The sequence below is a fragment of the Typha angustifolia genome, chromosome 2 (assembly GCF_048772165.1).
Source record: "Typha angustifolia cultivar Huaian chromosome 2, ASM4877216v1, whole genome shotgun sequence".
NCBI classification, from domain to species: domain Eukaryota; kingdom Viridiplantae; phylum Streptophyta; class Magnoliopsida; order Poales; family Typhaceae; genus Typha; species Typha angustifolia.
In genome coordinates, this window is record NC_133240.1 from 5416727 (window position 1) to 5437304 (window position 20578).

At 37.8% G+C, this 20578-nt stretch overlaps 1 protein-coding gene across 2 annotated transcripts; it reads right to left on the reverse strand.

The window, feature by feature from the left end:
* Window positions 1–7083: 7083 nt before the first annotated feature.
* On the reverse strand, window positions 7084–11226 carry LOC140776688 (28 kDa ribonucleoprotein, chloroplastic-like). 2 transcript variants are annotated; one of them, XR_012106930.1, is made up of 5 exons: window positions 10731–11226; window positions 9383–9484; window positions 8966–9271; window positions 8612–8776; window positions 7084–7398 (listed from the first exon to the last, which is right to left on the reverse strand). XR_012106930.1 is itself a non-coding variant. In XM_073120499.1 (4 exons), the coding sequence occupies exons 1-4, from the start codon at window positions 11115–11117 to the stop codon at window positions 8720–8722; spliced, it is 852 nt and encodes a 283-aa protein (XP_072976600.1). In that variant the 5' UTR covers window positions 11118–11226; the 3' UTR covers window positions 7428–8719. The 2 variants fall into 2 exon arrangements, 1 of the variants encoding a protein (XP_072976600.1); XM_073120499.1 differs by lacking the exon at window positions 7084–7398 and having other exon boundaries at window positions 7428–8776.
* Between the last annotated feature and the right edge of the window lie 9352 nt (window positions 11227–20578).

Below are 20578 nucleotides of genomic sequence, written 5' to 3' on the forward strand. Positions count from 1 at the left end.
AGCCATAACAAAAACGTTGAACTAATCAACGTTTTACCTTAAATAAAAACGTTGATCAGATCGGCATTTTTGTCTAGTCATAAATGCTAAACATATATATATATATATATATATATACATCTTTAACTTAATTTTTTAGCAGTTAACAAAAAAATTGTTTGGCAATAAAAACGCTGACCTAATTAGCATTTTTATTTCGGCTACAGTGAATTAGACCTCATTTATAATAAGTTCGAGGGGTAGTTAATTCCATAAAAAAAGGGGAGGAGGATGGTCTAGTATGGTCAAAAACTCGAGAATAAAAGCTTCAATGCTGTTAGAGGAATATTATATCAATCTAGAATTTTGAAACATAAATAAATAAATAGAGATAACAAAGGATTGATGCGAACTAGGACAAATCGGATCGTATCATGAGGACATTGGGCTCGATGGATTAAACCTATTTATTTTTAATTGATTCATGCTTATATAAGCCCTTAAGACAAGTCTAGTTAAGTCATATAAGCTATTAATACAAGTTCAATTAAGTCATATAAGCTACTAAGGCAATTTCAATTAAGTCATATAAACATTTGAGACAAGTCCTAATTTGAGTTGTATAAGCTTTTAGGGCTAAGTTCAAGTATGACTCATTATATCCGACTCTATATATATAGAGGGGCTGGCATAATTAATCAAAGCATCTAATTATCAAAGCATTGAGAATTAATTGATTTTAGTTAATTTCTTATTATCGCATTTACTGTTTTTATCGTAGCCATTAGATTGTTTTTATCTTCATAGGAGTAAATCGTAATCATAAAACTCTTCCAAGCATCCAAACTATAACACCCGCCACCATACACGTGCCCCTCATGTGGGTTCTACCCACATGATTACCACGTGACCTGTTGGTCAATGTTTCAACACAATATATAAGCGAAAAACCCACATTTCTACAAATAAAACAGATAAAAAGCTCATAACAGAAAGGCTACAACAAGCCTAAAATATATATCCATAACAAAATATAACAAAGCCCACGCAAGAGCTACAAGTTATTTAGCTTAATTTACATGAATAAACTAAAAATAAGAATAAGAATTAGAATAAGAAAACTTAAGCCAGTCTTCGCTAGATCCGCCACGAACTCCGACTCATCTACTAATCTGAAAATATTTCCACCAAAAGGTGTTCAGCATAAAGCCAAGCAAGTTTCTATTTCTACAGTCTAAAAGTAATGCGATGAATGATACAACAATAAGTAAATATGAATATACGCATCATGATCAAATCAATGCATTAGTATCTCATACGCAACATATCTTTCTAATACGCACATGCATCAAATCAATAACATACCATGCAATCTATTCGAACTATCAAGTCCTCAAACTCGAGTTACACTAAGCTCCACCCAAAGGCCATGTCACCACCATACCACATAATATGCATTATCTCATACTACTAAGTCTGTAATATGGGCTCATGTAGAGCTACACCCGTAGGCCACATCAGTCCTCACACCCGACCACACACATACCCCAAGGGAGAGTAGACCCTAGTGGTAGAATCGCTAGCCCATCACCCGACAAACAGCATGACCGAATGTTCGCCACCATAGACTAAGGACCTCAATCGTTAGCCCATCACAAAGGTCGGTATCGCACATCGATATTATCATCTGAGCCCTCGGCTCCACGTCATCGCATCACCGTGCGAAAATCATGAGCAATTGCTCATGGACGCCCTTACCTTATGTCATCGAGTACCGATAGGTTTACGTCATCCTACCCTTCTCTCTCTCTCTCTCCATCTTAAATACCCTAAAGGATATGATTCTTGTCAATCGACAATAAATCGTCTATCGCCCGACGAAATGGTTGCCTAATTGTCTAGGATCAACAAACTAAGACCTTAGGTGTAGACCATAATATATATATAAGTATAAGAATATCCCCCACCCCTAACCCTAGCTGGAGAGGTATCGGGTACTATCGAAACGCAATAGTCACTCACTTTATAGTCGTGTACGTGTGTAAGTGGCATGATATTATACAGCACAATAAGCACAATGCAACACATCATTATCATGATTTACATGCCAACACACATGTTCATGCCTAATAAATATGCGTTGAATCATGATATGCGAAATCTTACAAAACAGTGAAATAATTTATCATGCATGACGTGCAATAATAATCATAAGGAAAACGTATACACATGCATGTTATGAATGTAATAATATCATAAGGTAAGTTATTTCATTTATTTACACTACTCTTAGATTATAGGAGTTTCACTTGCCTGAACAACTTTACTAATACTAGCTACAACTACGCCACGAGATCATCCTTAGAGGGTACCAAATCCACCTCAATAAAAAAAAGTAAATAAAAAAGCATGAGCACAATATTCCTACACAATAGACATTCACTATAGACTTGGGTATGTCATATCGTAATTCCTACATTTATTAATCAGGTAGAGCCGACATAGCTGTATAAAGGTCCGATGCGTTATTAAACATAATAAAAAATATTCTCCTCAAATTATCACCGAAATCATTATTACCAAAATAAACGGAAGATCGCATAGATAATATTTAATTAATAAGATTCGTCAAAAAATGCAACTTGTTTAATATCATTTTCCTACATTTATCTATATTAATTCTCCGATATGAGCAATTAATACAGATACACTCGGACCACCGACTTCTTTGATAAAATTGAATTAGCCCAAAATTATAATCAGCAAAAGTTAATATCCAATTGGAGCTAGTTCCTGATATGTGTTATTTGTAGCGCCACTCTCATACCATGGTCTAATTCATTAAAATTAATTTATAAGATAATTAACAAAGCGAACACAATCTGCTAAAAAATGATTAAAGATTACGGACTTAGGTTGACAAGAATAAAAGAATATGATGACTAGCATAATTTAAAAAGATTATTAAGCCACTAATAGGCTTGGCCATCTCAAGGCCAAGCACAAACCCATAAAATTGGGCCCAAAGCTCCAAGGGAACTAGGCCTAAAGGCTTCATGGGCTGGGCCGCAACCCAAACCCACCACAAATTTGGGTTGGGCTATATGCAACCCAACCACACCCTACCATTGGCTAGGGCACGTGGGCCTCAGGCTGGGCCGCACCCAGCCCAGCCCGACATGCAGGCTCCAGGCTAGGCCACACCTAGCCCGGCCCGACACGCGGGCCCCGGGCTAGGTCCACACCTAGCCAGACCGCTCCTTCCTTCCTCACCTCGATCTAAAGGAGGAAGACTGGCTATCGGCAAACCTAGCTACTAGTAACCCGACCGATTGTACTGACACGTTCCCTTTGACAAGTAGAAGCCAACTGAGGGAAAGCCAAGCCGCTAGAGGCGGCCGGTGGCGTGGGCATCGAAGGAAGACACTGGAGGCATCCTTGCGAAAAAGGGAAGCTCACCAGACTGGCGGGGCAAGACACAAAGCCAACAACCGGTCGGATCATGGCAAGACCGAGAGGGGAAAGTTTCGGAGAAGAAAAGGTCAAAATTAATTAATTAATTAATTATAGATCTAACTTACTATAAGGGTGAGGCAGCTCCAACACTTCGATCCACGGGGTCAGCGATTCCGATGGCACTTCGGCATGAAGGGAAGGAGAAAGAGGGAGAGTGAGCTGGTAGGGAGAAGAAGGAAGAAAGAAAAAAGAAAAGAAGGAGAAGAAGAAAAAGAGAGGGAAAGAAAAAGGGGGAAAGGGGCGCATGTGTCTCTAGCCACCACCTTCCTCCAGCAGCCACCCTACTATAAGGCTGCCACCTTACTACAATTATTGTAACGTCGAATATTTATCATTACGTTCTATTCTGATCTTGCTCCACTATTTTAATTATATCTTTTTATTCCAAATATCCAATTGATGTGAAATGAGAGAGATTAGAACCCTATCTTATGAGGCTACCACCACATTTTCATAATTTTCTTACGTCCGAATTGGTCCAAATCTAGTCCATAACATTGGTATCAAAGCTAGTCCTCTAACCTCCATCCACTTTTCTAAAGATATCTTCTAATTTGGTCATCCGATCTATCAAAAATTATATTCATTAAAAAGATATTTTATATGGCTACAACCTATCAAAATTTTATATTGATCCAACTACTAGATCTACCGAGAACTCTCTCGAAAGATCCATACAAATTTCTATCTAGAAACTGATTTGAATTGGGTCAAACTAGTACATATCAAATTGGTATCAGAGCCGATGTTCCTCAAACGATGGTTAACATGTGATCCAAGACGAACGATAAAGAAGCGACCATGGAAGATTAGGAACTCTTCTCCATTCCTATGGGAGTATCTTCGACACCCCCTCCACCACCAGCAACTGCCGACCACGAGCCGCTGGGGTGGGCAAAGGCATTTTTTTAAAAAAATTTGGCCAAATCGAAGGAGAGCTTCGAAAGGATCGAGAAGGCTCTCCAAGCCTTGACGGCAGCTATCCTGGCTCGTTATGACCACCCCACACCACCAGCCACGGCGGAAATAGCCTAACCACAGCCATCAACTTCAAACTGGGAGGGAGGTGGAGAGGAGACCCAACCATCGACCAAAACACCTACTTTAGTCAAGGAGTGCCTTCCATCCATGCAGGCTAAGCCCACAGCAGTAGCGACGCCAGAGCAGTTAACAAAGACGGCCTCTCGAGTCTTCTTCCCCACCTGCGGTGAGAGCTAAGACCGAAAACCCTAGATTCCCACCAGCGACCATCCAATCACTATTTGATCCGTTCTTTGGACCAACTACACCCAAGCCATGGCCTAAACCACCTTCCTCCAATAGCTACCCTACTATACGGTTGTCTATCACCACCACCATTGGTTGTTCGGCACCTTTCGACGACCGGCGCAACGTCGGATATTTACCGTTATGCCCTATTCTAACATTGCTTTACTATTTTAATTATATCTTTTCATCCAGACATCTGATTGATGTAAAACTAGAGCCATTAGAATCCTATCTTATGAGGCTACCACCTTAATTTTCTTACTTTTGATTCGGTCCAAATATGGTTTGTAACATTGGTATCAAAGTTGATCCTTAGACCTTTATCCACTTTTCTGAAGATATCTTCTAATCTGGCCATTCGATATGCGAGAAATTAGATTCATTAGAAAGATATTTTCTAGGGCTACAATCTATCAAAATTTCATATCAATCGAACTACCAAATCTATCAAAAGCTCTCTTAAAAATTTCGTATAAATTTATGTCTAGAAACTTATTTGAATTGGGTTAAACCGGTTCGTATCAGAGATTTAGTTTTATCTTTTATATTTTAGGATTCGGGTATGTCTTTAATTTAGAAATATATTAGAATCTCTATTGAGAGATTGAAGGAAGGGAGATAAAAACTTACCAAGAAAGAGAGAGAAGAGAATAGAGAGGAAAGAGAATAAAAGAGAATAAAATAGGACTTATACGTTTCGAAAATTAAATTATTTTAGATTAAGCGATCGGATGAATTCTCACTCATATTTTTTCTAATTTTTATTATTCTAAATAATATAGAGTTGATGAATTATAAAGTATCTCTTTTTATTCATCCAATTTTATGAGATAAGTAGTTTTGATATTATGATGTCAATTATGCTATATGTAAACCAAATTAAGAAATTCATTATTTTAAGAATTTTTATTGAAAAATTAGATATGCCAATATTATTATATTTTATAGAAAATTCATATTTATTGTATTTCTAGAATAAAAAGGGATTATGATGCTTATATTTCTAATCGATTATAAATATTTTATTTTTAAATGAATTTCAGATTTATTAAAATATTTAATATTTTATTTTCTTCTCATATATTTTATTTTAGTAAATAAAATGTAGGAGATCTTTATAAAAAGAGAATTTTTCTTTTTTGATAAAAGATTAATGAACTCTTCTCTATATGTGTATAGAAACATAAATAAATAATAATCTAATATTTACTCTCATTCTTGTCAAAATAAGTAATCTTTTATCAACTCAAAGAAATATCTTTTTTTTTTATAAAGATCTCTTATATTTTATTTACTAAAATAAAATATATAAGAATAGAAATTTCCTCTTGTATCTTATTTTCTGACAATAAAATAAATATTAGATATTTTTATCAATCCGAAATTTATTTAAATTAAAATAAATTATGTTCTCACCGTAGGGCTAAAAATTGGTCGAATTAACTTCAAGCCAACCCGTTATCCGATCTGATTCGGATCAAATTCGGATAAAAATATTCTATGAGATTCGGATAAGAATTAGAATATGGATAGAATTTTTAAAAGAATCCCGGATACGGATTCGGATATGGGTCAGATATAATTTTCATATTTCGATACGATCTGATATCTGTTTACTCGTATAATTTTTTGAATAATTTACAGTTTTTAATTTACTTATTTAAATAGTGAATATTGATATTGTTACTAATGTTGTGTTATATATTATTTGTAAAAATTAATTCCTCTAATTTATATGTATTTGACATACAAAAAAAATATTTATTGTGAAACTCTTAATATTTTTGTGTTAATTATATTTAAATAAAATATCATAATTCATTTAAAATTCAATCAACATCTATTTAAAATTTAATTTTTTATTCAAAAATTATCCATATCAATTTAGTTAAAATATAATTTTAAATTTTACTATCCATCTAACAACATCCGTATCCAAACTAAAATTATAAATCCTAATATGAGTTGAAACTGTCAGATCCGAATCCAATTCGCTTTCACTCGTATCCAATTGAAATTTCTACCATAAAATCTCTCTCTCTCTCTCTCTCTCTCTCTCTCTCTCTCTCTCTCTCTCTCTCTCTCTCTCTCTCTCTCTCTCTTGTACATTCTCCCAGTCTTAATATAGCTGGGATCAAACTATCTTTTCTCAACCAAAAATAAAAATTTGAAAGTGATATGGGAAAAAGAAGATAACTATTTTTTGTTGACTCAAGGATAAATCTGCACAAAAATAAGGGTTGAGCCTCATCAGATGCTTTAGTTTAAAGTACTTGTGCTACAAAGATGAACATATGGGTGCTACAAACTATGTACATAAAACACCATAAACCACAAGACACAGTAATATACCTCCACGATATCGTATCACAAACGACATGACAAATTGCGTGCACTCAAGCACTCAAAACACAGAGCACTTACAAGAACTCAAGTTAGGATTCAAGTGTCAATAAGAAATCCAAAAATCATCTCTCTCATGACAAATGCCATGCAGAATCACAATATCGAGAAAATGCAAAAAAGTTCCCACATTTGTATTCATGTGAGTTGACTGCTACTGTATAGCGGAATGCCAGAGACTTACATTTTCATTTGCTTCTTCCTTTTCACATAAGACTTCATGTAACACATCTATAAACAGCAATAAATTCATTAGAAATACAATGTTTTTTCAATTGACAATGAAATTAGATATGTGAACTTAATATTTACTTCTCAAAACAATTCAAACTCAATAGCCCTGCAAAAACACATGCTATTTAGTATTTAGACATCTCAGCACAAAATAGGTTGTGCGGAAGGTAAATGATACAAATTAAGAGACCCCAGGAAACTCATGCCTATTCTAAAGATTTGTTGTGACCCCAGATCTCTTACTTTCTTATGGCACGCTTTCTCTTTCTGGAGCTAAAGCATTATCATATTGGGAAGAGTTTAATGCTTGTGTCAGCAAGAAGCTGGATCAGACATCTTACCAAGTATGAATGTCTGAAGAATGACATAATATTTAATTTAGATTGAGCAGTGAACAATGCAAAAGGTACTGCTATTTTGGTGATGTCTCTCATGGATATACCAATTTAATGGGCTAAAATTTACAACTACTACTTGAACAAAATTTAGACTCTTGTGTTTATACTAGAAGCATTGCACCATAGATTCTGGTGTTTATATTAGAACCTCCCACTACCACCCTGCATCCCTCTGCCTTCTCTGCCTTATTTCTCCTCTATTACTTCTTTTCCACACTAGAATGTACTAATCGAGCCAACGCGGGTGCTAGGCAGTATAATAGTTCTTGGGTTTGGAGTCACAGACATAATAACCTCCTTAGAAATCCAAAAAGGAAATAAGTAGAGAAAATCATAAAAGGTGGTTCACCCTACAAAGCTGCCCTTTCAAAAGTACATAATTAATTTTTACTCAAAGTAAAGTAACTTTTTGCTCTCAGAGAATAGCGGTAGTAGAACCGCCATTCTCTAGCATCTTCAGCAACTGTCCAATTCTCTGATAAAATGAGACAGTTTATAACACGATAATATATATCAAGCATCTGTACACAGATTGCAAATGGCAACTACTTTAGATCATAATAGCCAAGTGAAATTGATATAATATTCCTGTAGATTCAAAAGAATCATAATAGATATGAGTGATCTGCCATATAAGAGATTGAAATATTACTAGCCAAAAGTATGAAATTTACAGCTACCTCTAAATCAACAGATGAAAGCAAAGGTATATAGGATATATCTTTAAGATTACAAATGAAATAAAAGACGTTGAAATTGTAAAGGCCCTACAGGAATGGCAAGTAGAATTTAGGTGTATTTGCATTAGCTACCTGATTTTCAAACCAAAACTCCAATCGACAGGAGTACGTGGCATAGGCATGTACTATCTCCTACATGAACAACAAAATATTTCTTTGAGAGGCACCAAACCGTCACCATCAGATTTCTTCCCTATTGATACCTTCCCTAACCAATAAAGTTCGCCCATGAAATACCTATTGAAGACATAACAAGAAGAAACATCAAAAGGATGTAGCATTAAGATAACCTCAATGAAGATACATGTCACAAATTCAGCTTTGACTAAAACACTATTGACAACCATAAAATGGTTGTTAGAACAAAGTATACAACTATAATTTGATGTATTAATGAAAGAAACACAAACAGAAATAGTCACTTACCGATCCATTTGACTCTAATGCAGCCTTGAGTTCGTCGGCCGAAGAGAATGACAAAAACCCATAGACACGGTTTTTACCTCCTTTGCGGTCGTACAACACCCTTGTACTTACAACAGTTCCAAATTGACTAAAATGCTCCCTCAAATTTTCAGGTCTTACAGTCCAAGCAAGATTACCAACATAGACCTTAAATGGGCTTTCAAATACTATATCCTTCTTTGGTGTTGTATTGAGTGCCTCCATGTTTTTCCTTCCAGAAACCATATCAGCTGAAAACTTAACACGTATTTCACGGCCACCCAGATCCTGGTAAAAGAAGAGAAATTTATATGGAAAAAATTTAAAAAATTGTAAGAGAAGATGAATTCAGAAGAATAAGAATGTGATATGATCAAGAGCAACATATTTATGACTTACAGATCCATCCAGAGCAGCCATTGCTGCTTTAGCTTCTGCAATAGAACTCATTGTGACATAACCACATCCTCGACTTATACCTGTCGCAGCATCCCGTGAGACCTGTAATATGCAAACTCCAAATTAATAATGCCATTGCATCCTATATACTTTGATCACAGAACTCCACTTCTAGAAAAATAGATAAACATACCTTTAAAACATGACCCTGAGCAAGTGAATAATCAAAACTGTGAAAAGTATTTTCACATAGCTGTTCTAGCTAGAAAGATTGGAACACGAATATAAGAAGGCTCATATAGTGGATGGTGGTATGAACCATTTTCCTACTCCATTATTAAATGTGATATATCAATAAACAAGAACTAAAGGATTTTAATGTCAATGATTTCCAACAACATGTAGACAATGTTAGACAGGGCCAATATAATTAAACTTTTAAAACAGTCAATAAATCCAGCAGTTTCTCTTTCATACTTTTGAGTAGCATAGTAGAACACTCTTTTGTCACTTGTATGATGAAATCATAGATACAACAATCTGCAAACAAGCACTTTGTCAGCCTCAAATCGCTACATGCACCATTTCCTGATAAGTAGGCAGTTCAGAGCAGTGTAGCACAACAGAAATAGATGAACAGCCAAAGTTAACTGACATGCAACTACGCAAGGAATTTAATAAAATCCTATGATCATTAGTTTTTACTGCTACCTCCTATTTCCTACGTATAATGCCAGCCTTGTTTCTGTTACCGTGATCCAAGATGCACTACTTTAAGCATTACAACTATTTCAGTTCAACCTTGTAGTTGCTAACTGTACTGTATTCCATACAGAGACCTCATAAAAGGAGACTGAATGGGTATAAATAATTGTTCTCTTGAAACAAACATCTAGAGACAAAAGGAACCAACAGTACTGTTCAGCTGTTTGTACATGGCATGATCTATGTAGTCATCGCAAAATCCACTGTATCAAGATGATGGATGTCTAGAATTTGATGATTTCTCTTCATTTGACGCCTAAAACTCTAATTCCCAAGCATTCTCCAAAACCAAAGGTTCAAATCGATTATCCATCTTTCCTTGCTTCGCAGCAGTCATGACCCAAACTGAATTAATTTCAGTTCCCTTCTATTCTAATCCAAAATAACCGCATTCAATTCCATATCAATGCAATTTGAATTCGGACAAAACTAAACCAATCGAATGTAGCTTCCTTTTTATTAGTCCTCTCACTCTTCTTCCAAACAAACAAACAGGATAACTACCCTTAAATTAAATAAAACGGTGATAAGTCCGCAGAATGTAGCATAAGGAAGATAAACAACAAAAAGCGAAGGAATTAACCTCGACGGAGATGACCATGCCGAAACTCTTGAAAAGATCCAGAAGCTGGGGGATATCACAACTCCTCGGCAGGTTGCAGACGTAGAGCTCGCACGGCCGCACCCGATACCTCCACTCGTCGGCCTCGACGACGTCGTCGACTTCGCCGTCGCCGACCTTCTCGTCCTCCGCCGCCACTGCCACGGCCTCCTGTTCCTCCTCGGCGACGGCGAGCAGTCTCGGGTTCGCGTTCCTGGATCTGGAGGAGGAGAGAGGGAGAGCGAAGAGAGGGGTCTGGAAATGGGAGACAGCAAAGGAGATACAGGAGGAGCGAGGCGTTGTGGAGGTTGGAGGTGGGTGGAAGCGGAGGAGGGAGAATTTAAGGGAGGAAGCAGAGGCTGCCGCCATGGGTGGAGGATAGAGATTAGAGAGGGAAATGGAAAGGGATAGGGAAGGGGGGGAGGTTCCTCTCCACGACAACACTTCAGCTCAGTCGCTACGGCTACTAATGGATATGGGGATATGGGAATATGGGATACACTTTTTCTTTGTTTTTTTCCGTTTTTATCTTGAGGTCGTTACATTTTCACCTCCACACTCTTCCTTTGGTTTTAGGACAGAAATAAATGACATGTCCCAAAAATAAAGGAGGTTTCTGTAGGTGTTTGATTAAGAAAAAAAGATAAATAAATCAAACAGAAATAAATGACATGTCCCAAAACAAAGGAGGTTTTTGTAGACAAATTATAAGATATGATGGTGTTTGGTTTTGATGGTTGGATAAGCAATAGAAAATGATTAAATTGATATTATAGTATTTTTTTTATCCTAGTTTTGTATTTGTTTCATTGCGAAACTAATAAAAATATTTATATATAATAAAGATACAACACACATATAACTACAACAAATCTCAGTAAACTCCAAACACTAAGAAATAGTAACGTCACATTTATAACTCTCATAACCAAGAGTCTATCAAAACAAAATATAAACCATACTGCTAAAAAACTATTAAAAAGATGTTAACAAAGAAATATAAAACAACCAACATCAAGAGATAAACTAAATGACTCCCTTAACTTTTCTGATTATTATCCCTGAAGCAGTATTAGTTTAGCCCTCTTCTAAGCCTCCACATTTTTTGTCTTTATCCAGCATAGAAACATAAAGTTTCGATATATAAGAAGCTTAGGTCTCCTTTGATTTGTAGAATTAAAAAATGTAATGGTCCCGTCCAACTAGATGCATCAGAAGCAAGCAATCCACCACATCTTTGATCATTGTTTCTTCTCCTTAGCCATTCTATTACTTCCACAAATCACTCAAGTTCACTTAAAAGTAACGTTGCAAGTGCAGAAAGGCAGGGAAAGATGGCTGGAGAGGTGGGGAAATCACCACCTACACTTGCAAGAGGCGAAGATGTTTACCTCCGACGAGAGCTTCCTCTTCTAAATCAGCCAAAGACAAACAGCCAGAGAAAAGAACTTGGGCTGAAGTGGCGACGAGCTCTCAACGTCCCCTCGACACCCATGTGCATATACCGGAGGCTATCTTGGCGAAGATAAAGGCTCAAACAGATGACTGCATCATCCTTGAACTAGAGGTGCTGCAAACATGCCGGGATAGGTGGTGATTAATCTTGTTTGGACGATTCCTAGGTAAAGGCTTTTCATTGGCCGGACTTAAGTTCATTCTAGCTAAACTCTGGAACGGATAGAAGGGCTCTCGGTCTCAGACATGGAGGAGGGTTTTTATGCGTTCTGATTTGAGCGAGAGAAAGACCTACATTATGTGCTAACTAATAGCCCTTGGATGGTGCAACGAATGATTCTCAACCTGATCTCCTAGCCCGATAACTTCAAACTGTCGGCAAATGCCTTCAAAACTACGCCGATGTGGATTCAGTTGCACAACCTCCCCAATGAGTACTAGGAACTGGAGGCCCTCATTCCTATCACGGCCTATTTCGGCAAGCCTTTACGGGTGGATGAAATGATGCTAGACCATACTCGAAGCAGATTTGCCCGAGTTTGTATGGAGGTGGACTTGACAAAACCACTAAAGATGGCTGTTTGGCTTGGGCTAAAGTCAGATAACTTGGATCAAACGGTAGTCTACGAGAACATCCCATTATACTGCTTCTCTTGCAGTCGTGCAAGACACTGAGAGGAACAGTGCAAGAAGGGGGAGAGCGTGATATTGGAGCAAAAGGAAAATACCATACAACAGAAGATTGCGACAGAAAAGCCCACACCTGAGGGTGGCGAAGTGGAGGAACAGGAGTCGATCTATGGGCCATGGTTCACGGCCCAGAGGAAGCCGCGAAAGGGAGCACAGTGGAGGGAAGTAGGCTACAAACCGGCAAGCGAAACTTTGGCCAATCCTATGGTTCACTAGAAAGAACCAGTGGTCAATGGTGAGGACCATCAAAAGGACCAGCGATTAATCGCGTGACCCAAGCCCAAGCTCATGGCTCAAGGCAATCAGGAAGGAAATCAATCCTAAAGGCTTCTATTCCTAGAAGTGATACGGGACCAGTCAAACTAACCAATAACAACAAGGAGGTAAGAGCTTTTAACCAGGTGGGCCCACGTGATGGAGACATCTCATCCTTTCCCATACGTCCAAAAAACCTCTCCCATGCAAACCCTAAACCAAGAGAAGGCACGTCTTCTGGGGCAAACATGGGGAAAGGAAAAAGAGTAGACGAGACTGTACCCTTGAATACATCAAAGAGTGCTAAGCCGGATTCACCGCAACCGGAGGTTGACATGCAAGCTTGCCATTCTGATAATAGACGTATCACGAAGGAAGAAGGCCAAGATCATACAAAAGTAGAAGATTTCACGAGAGGCGCCAATGAACCTAACCAAATTAGTGGGAAGCTTATTGAATTAGGTACGAGTTCAGTGATCATCAACAGGGTTCAAATTCGCTTAGGCTCGAGACCATATAAAGAGCCTCATTCCTCGTATGTGCGGACAAACAAAGATAGAAACCATGACAGTATGCAAAGGAACGGGTACCCTCCAGAAATCTTAAAAGATGGACTAGCCCATGCTACTTCTAGCCCACACTACTTCTAGCCCACCATCAAGAGCAGAAGATACATCAACCACGTTCCATAAAAAGGTGGTTTTCGAGCTTAAGGTGGCCTTAATCCAGAGAGTGGATATGTTACCGACCAGATCTGGAATGATCCACCCGTAGGATGATTATGAAAATTTAGGTGGAGGTAGCCTCATGAGTTAGGGTTCTAATGGCTCTAATTTCACCTAAATCTGATATTGGGATGAAAAGATAAAAATAAAATAGCGGAGATATATCAAAGAGGGCAGAATGGTATTATCCGACGTTGTGGCGGTCGTTGGAGGGTGGTGGACGGCCGTTGGAGGGTGCTGGACGGCCAAGGGTGGTGGTGGACAGCCGTGTAGTAGGGTGGCTACTGGAGGTAGAAGGTGGCTAGGGTTTGGATGCTTGAAGGGGATCTACGGTTATGATCTACTCCTATGAAAATAAAGACAATCTAACGGCTAATGTAAAAAGATAAGGACGAGAATAATAACTGGCTAAACTCAGATATCTCTTAATTTAATTCCATAAATTATCAATACATGTCCACAGATTGGATCTACATGCGGATTATCCGATTTATTTGAAATTCAAATAACAAGATAAAGCTAGCTAACTAATTAAATCAGCCTTCTTTATCTTTCTCAAATTAATCCTTCTTTCGTCATAGATAAATTCCGAATCTAGAGAAGTAATGAATATCAAAGTTGTAGATCTAAAGGTTGGAGATCTTATCCATCTAGTTTAATATTATTCGGACATCTATAAAATATTTTGTGAATATTTTCCCGAAACTGCACAGAGTTGGATTTAGCTAATTAAATAAAATTCTAACCTTCTAACTAAACCAAATAAGAAAATAAGATAACTAGACTCAATCCATTGAGTCTAATCTCCCCTTGATGTGATCCGATCTGCCCTAGTTCGCATTAGGATAATGATCAAATAATAGACATGGAGTAGACCAATGTAACACCCTGAAATATATAACAAAAAAAATTGCCCACACACGCGCTGTGTATGCCAAACTTGTCACTGTCCTCTCTTTCTTCTCCTTCTTCTTCCCCTGCCGTGTATGCCACCAACCATTCCCCACTCTATTTCCCTCCACCCCACCATCTCTCTCTCCCTCTCCTTCTCTCGTGTTGCCGACGCTAGAGCCGACGAAGCCAGCACCACAACTTGGACCGCAGCACATGAGCTATTCCACCCTTGCCTATTGGGTTGGGCTCGAGCCCAACCCAACACCCCAGCCTAGGTCCAATAGAGTCATTTGGACCCTATAGCCCCATTTTCCTATTCCTACTAGATTAATTAGCATAACCACTCTCATAAAGATAAATTACTATTACCTAAATAATGTCAATTTTAGGATGACATTAACTCACCCTAGGGAACCCTTGACTCATGTAATATGCCTAAACCTAAATTCTCTAATAAGATCATTAATTCTATTAATGCGCTAACCTTACGTATGTCTTTACTTGCTTGAATTAATAGCATCGAAACTGTACAAGGAGGATTTTAGGGTTCCGGATGAGCCAACTAGTTGAGGGAACTAGAGTACTGTGGAGACCCTAGATTAGTAGAGTTTATACGAGTCTAGAACAATATAGTTGCTACTATTATACCGTCTATGATATTGTAGGAATGTTAATATTAACACATGCATTTAGTGTACCATGATATATCTTGACATATGCAACTATTGATAGTATGCTCATCATGATATTATAAGAATATTAATGTTAGCACATGCATTAGTGTAACTACGATCTACATGTATCCTAGTATGAGAAACTCTTGCATAAATATCTGTAGTGAATATAGAATGTAATGACCATGATGACTATGACATGATTAATACATCCATCGACACTCCACCAGTTTAACATATCATTAGTAGTCGGGTTCTGACTAGGCAATGCCACCTACTCACTCAACCCGGGGTTAAGGATAGAGTGTGTCATATATGACTTATATTATTAGCGGCCTACATCTGAGATTAGTAGCTTGAGTGGCATTCAGATAATTATACTGCATAGTCAAAACTAGATTATGATAATAATAAGAACATAACTATGAGGCGGAGATATATTTCTAGCGGTACCTGACAACGTAAGGTTATAACGTCCATTGATAAGCTGAGGGATTGTGACTATCCCACTGAGGGCGATGATGATTTAGAGATAGTGAGATATGGGTCTACGATCGGGATCCTTAGTCTAATAGCCACAGACAATCGGTCACATGCAGTGTCGCCATGCATATTTAGGTGACATTACCACTAGATGTATATATATCCTTCCTCGATGTATGAGATGATGGATAGTTATGTGATGGATAATTCCTGGAGAATATCTAAATTATGTGGTAAATGGCTCAGTGAGCTATGATAAAACATGATTAATGCTTTGGTGAGCATGTAATGACTAAACCTCCCTAATTTGCGTGAATACGAAGAAAACTACTCTTTTTATTTTGAAGTATAACATGTAAATGCTATGATTGAGATTTGTATAAATAAGATATTGCATCAAGTTTTATACTTGTGTAGACTTATCCTGATATGTTTAGAAGTTGGCATGTTCATGGATAGTACTGTGTAGTCTTTATCAATTGCATTGATTTAGTAACTCATTGTAAGTCATTTAAATAAGCTTATTCTATTATTAGCATTTATAGGTATCCATTGGGATATGCACCTATGATTTCATTATTATAGATTGTATAGATTTTACTCACTAAACTGTGCTCATCACCTCTTGATGGCATCATTTCAGAGCTAGGGGAAATAGGTGCGGGTAGCGAGGAGTAGCTGCATTTACTTCATTTAGGGTTATTTCTATTAGTTGTATTGAGCCCTTGCGAGAATATTATGATTAGAGTTGTATTTTGGATGTGTATCTTTAAAAGCTTGTTGTGACATGTGGAACTTGTATCCGGACTCATATTTGCTTGAGATCATTTATGGTTTGAACTTATATTTCTATATGCCTTGTGAAAACATATTACTGAAGTGCCCCCATCTCCAATGGTCCAAAGATAGGAATCTTTGGAATATTCTGAACCATTCATGAACATTACAGCAAACGTATCTTGTCTTTATCACAAGTTATTTTCCTTGGTTAACAATACTTGTTATTTTGCCGATATTTATGGGTTCTTTAATTTTCTTTTACCTCGTAGAGGGAATAAGATGTATAGGTGGTATAATATATGTATATGCTTATTAGAACTTCTTTTAACGACTTATGCATTCTCTTATCATTTCCAATTGGATGATTCATTAATCCAATTGAAAGAAGATTTTAAATGGATAGGTGTTTTTGATTTCTAGAACAAAATCAATTATTAACCAAATACACTATTTCAATGACCCGAAAAGGTCGAAATAATATAGATTTATCACACTTCTTCAAGTACTAAGAGAAAAAATTTAAGTAAGAAAAAAAGATCTCGTATACAGTAAAATTAAGGATAGTTTAGGACTCAATTTGCAAGCTTCACAGATAATTTCAACACCTTCACGAGCAAGATCACGTCCTTCATTATGAACTTGTACACACGCTTCTAAAGCCACACAAGTAGCTATTGCACCAGATACATTTCCCTAAGGGTGTCCTAAAGTTCCTCCACCAAACTGTAGTACGGAATCATCTCCAAAAATTTTATCAAAAATAAATGCAGTGAATTGTTTCAGGGCCAACCCCACTTGTTTATGTTTACTAACGCATCTGAACAACAATCACTTGATTGAAAAATGTACTAATGCAACATGGAAATAGATTCAAGATATTTTCTCGAATCATGTGAATGAGGAGATTCATACCCTGAACGGAATTCCTATAAAATAGAAAATTTCTATCATTTTTTACTTTTCTACTTATTTGGGTCGTGTTATAAATGCTCTCGCTAAACCTATTGATGGGAGAGGTGAAATTTCATCTTCTGAATATCGGTTAATTGAATCCCTTCCCCCAGGTATTATTTCGAGACATTCTGTATATGAGCCCCTTCAAGCAGGGAGTTATTGTCTATCGTTGGCCTCTATGATAGAATCAGTCGGGGAGGCCTGAGAGGCGGTGGTTTACCCTATGGTGGATGTCAGCGGTTCGAGTCCGCTTATCTCCAGCCCATGAACTTAGCTGATACTATGATAGCACCCAATTTTTCCAATTCGACAGTTCGATCTATGATTTATTATTCATGGACGTTGATAAGATCCTTCCATTTAGCAGCACCTTAGGATGGCATAGCCATACAATCGCTATTCATAATGGAATGGAACATTTACCTATTTATATAACAAATCGTATGGTAGGTCACAAATTCGGAGAATTCACCTCTACTCTAACTTTCGCGAGACATGCAAGAAACGATAATAAATCTCATCGTTAAGTTAATTTGAATTAATATTAACTTACATATATATATATATAACTAATTCATTAACACAAATCATTCATGGGCGAAAATTGAGTTATTTGGGTCCTAGAGAATTGACGGGGCGAACTGCCAGTTTCAGTTACACCAAAAGATGCAATCAATACAGCCAAAACTACACCTGTAACCCAAGTTAATTCGCGGGGTTTCCATTATCCTTTTTCTTGTATGTGTTCCTAAGAAAAGGAATTTGTGCATTTCATTTTTCAAGGTCTAAAAAAAAGGGCGTGGAAACACTAATTAAACCTTCATGAATCAATTTTTGTTCTTTCATTCCAGGTAATCTCCTTCCCCAAAATGTGTTGAGGCGCAGCAGTTGCGAAAGGAGAGTTGATGGTTGGAACGAACGTTAAAACAAGTTGGGAAGAAGTTGTTAATAACATATTACCTAGAGAAATTGTTAAAAGAAATTGGGCTGGTGTTATGAACTTATAATCATGGAATCGACTCGATCATCAGATTATAAGTTCATTACATACCGAACCAGACCAGAATAGGGTTATGTACATTCTTATTATGAGAAGGGATCATTTGAGCGTATGTAAATAGATACTATGTCCCATTCCCATTTTGGGCGGAACAGATCTACTAATTCTTTTATTCCAGTTAGTAAAAGGGATCTTGAACTAAGAAATAGACCTAACTAAGAATTCTTGAACGGCGAACAACCAAAGTATTCACTACATCAAACAATTTCCATTAATGAAACCATGTAAATCCATCAGATAATCAAAAATACGCATGTCTGATGAAATGGTTGTTGCTATCTGCTTCAATAACGAATCATTGGTTTAATGGGTCGTGAGTGGGAACTTAGTTTCCATCTGGGTATGCGTCCTTGGATTGCTGTTGCATATTCAACTTCTGTTGCAGCTGCTATTGCAGTTTTCTTGATCTACCCTATTGGTCAAGGAAGTTTCTCACATAAAATAAAACAAAAAAGTCAAGAGGACATATATGGAATAACCTAGTTCACTGAACCAACCCATCGCGATCCTAATCCCAATCCCAATCCTTCCTTATCTTGCCTCCTCACCACAAGTATATCTTCTCTACTCCCCCATAATTAAAGGGCAGACATTTTTCCCAACTGCTGGATGGATACGAACGACCAGAGGATCAATCGATCCATTAGGTACGACTATCTACTTTCGTGGCTGGAAATTGCCCCCACAGCTCGGAGGGAGATCCGTCGTTCGTTTCACCACGTCATTGGACACCATCACCTGGTATTCTTGCATGGAACCGGTGATACACCGCGTGGGGGGGAGGGGGGCGGTTTACCCACACGGTATACATGTGTATTTAGAGGTTTGAGTGTTTCAACCAAGGTTAGAGCCAATTAGAATTAGTAGCATATAAGGGAAATGGTCCAACAAAGCATGCTACCCACCTCAATGACAAGACAATGGAAGTAGGAGAAGCGAGTGAGACATTGGCCCACATCTCCAAGAGAGGTAGAACACAATAAGCTATGCTCTATTGCCTTTAATCATGTCTTAATGATCAAAGCAATAATTTGGAATTCCTATTGAGCTCTAAAGAAAGAAGTACAAGATAAATGTCAGAACTTGAATAGACACAAATTGGATTTTCTAATTCTACTTGAATCTCATGCAAGCTGGGACACCGCAGATGGGTTGGCTAAATCGCTAGGGAGATGCTGGAATTTTTTTGCTGTGCCAGCTGAAGGAAGATCTGGTGGCATTACAGTATTATGGAAAAAAGAGGTCAAATGGGTGGACGTGATAACGTCATCAAGATTTGCAACTCACCTGGTGATTTCCAACAATAGTTCAACCTGGGGTTTAACAACGGTTTATGCTAGTAACCAACTAAGTGAGCAGAAGGAATTATGGGAGGAATTGACCAATGTCCTAAGCATCAAGGCCCCGTGGGCGATCATCGAAGATTTCAATGCTTACCTCTCCACTAATGAAAAAAGAAGTTCTCGTCTAGTAGTGTTGGGGCCAAAATGCAAAGCCTTCAAGGCCTTTGTGGACAAGACCTGTCTCTGTGATCTGGGATATGGTGGAATCCCGATCACGTAGTGTAACAACCAAAAGGGGCAATGTCGTATCTAGATAAGGCTGGATAGGGCCTTTGCCAACTCCTTGTGGCTTACCCAACATCCCAGCAGTAAAGTGACGCACCTAGATATGATGGCCTCAGACCATGCTCCCTTAGTCCTCTTCATGTCAGAGATCTCTCGTTGGAAACCTCGGCCATCTAAATTCAAATTATATTGGCTCGAGCACGAGAGTTGCGAGAGTGTGGTGACGGACGTGTGGGCTAGAGGAGCAAATGGTAACCCGTTGCATGCCTTTATACATCGGACCAAAACCATG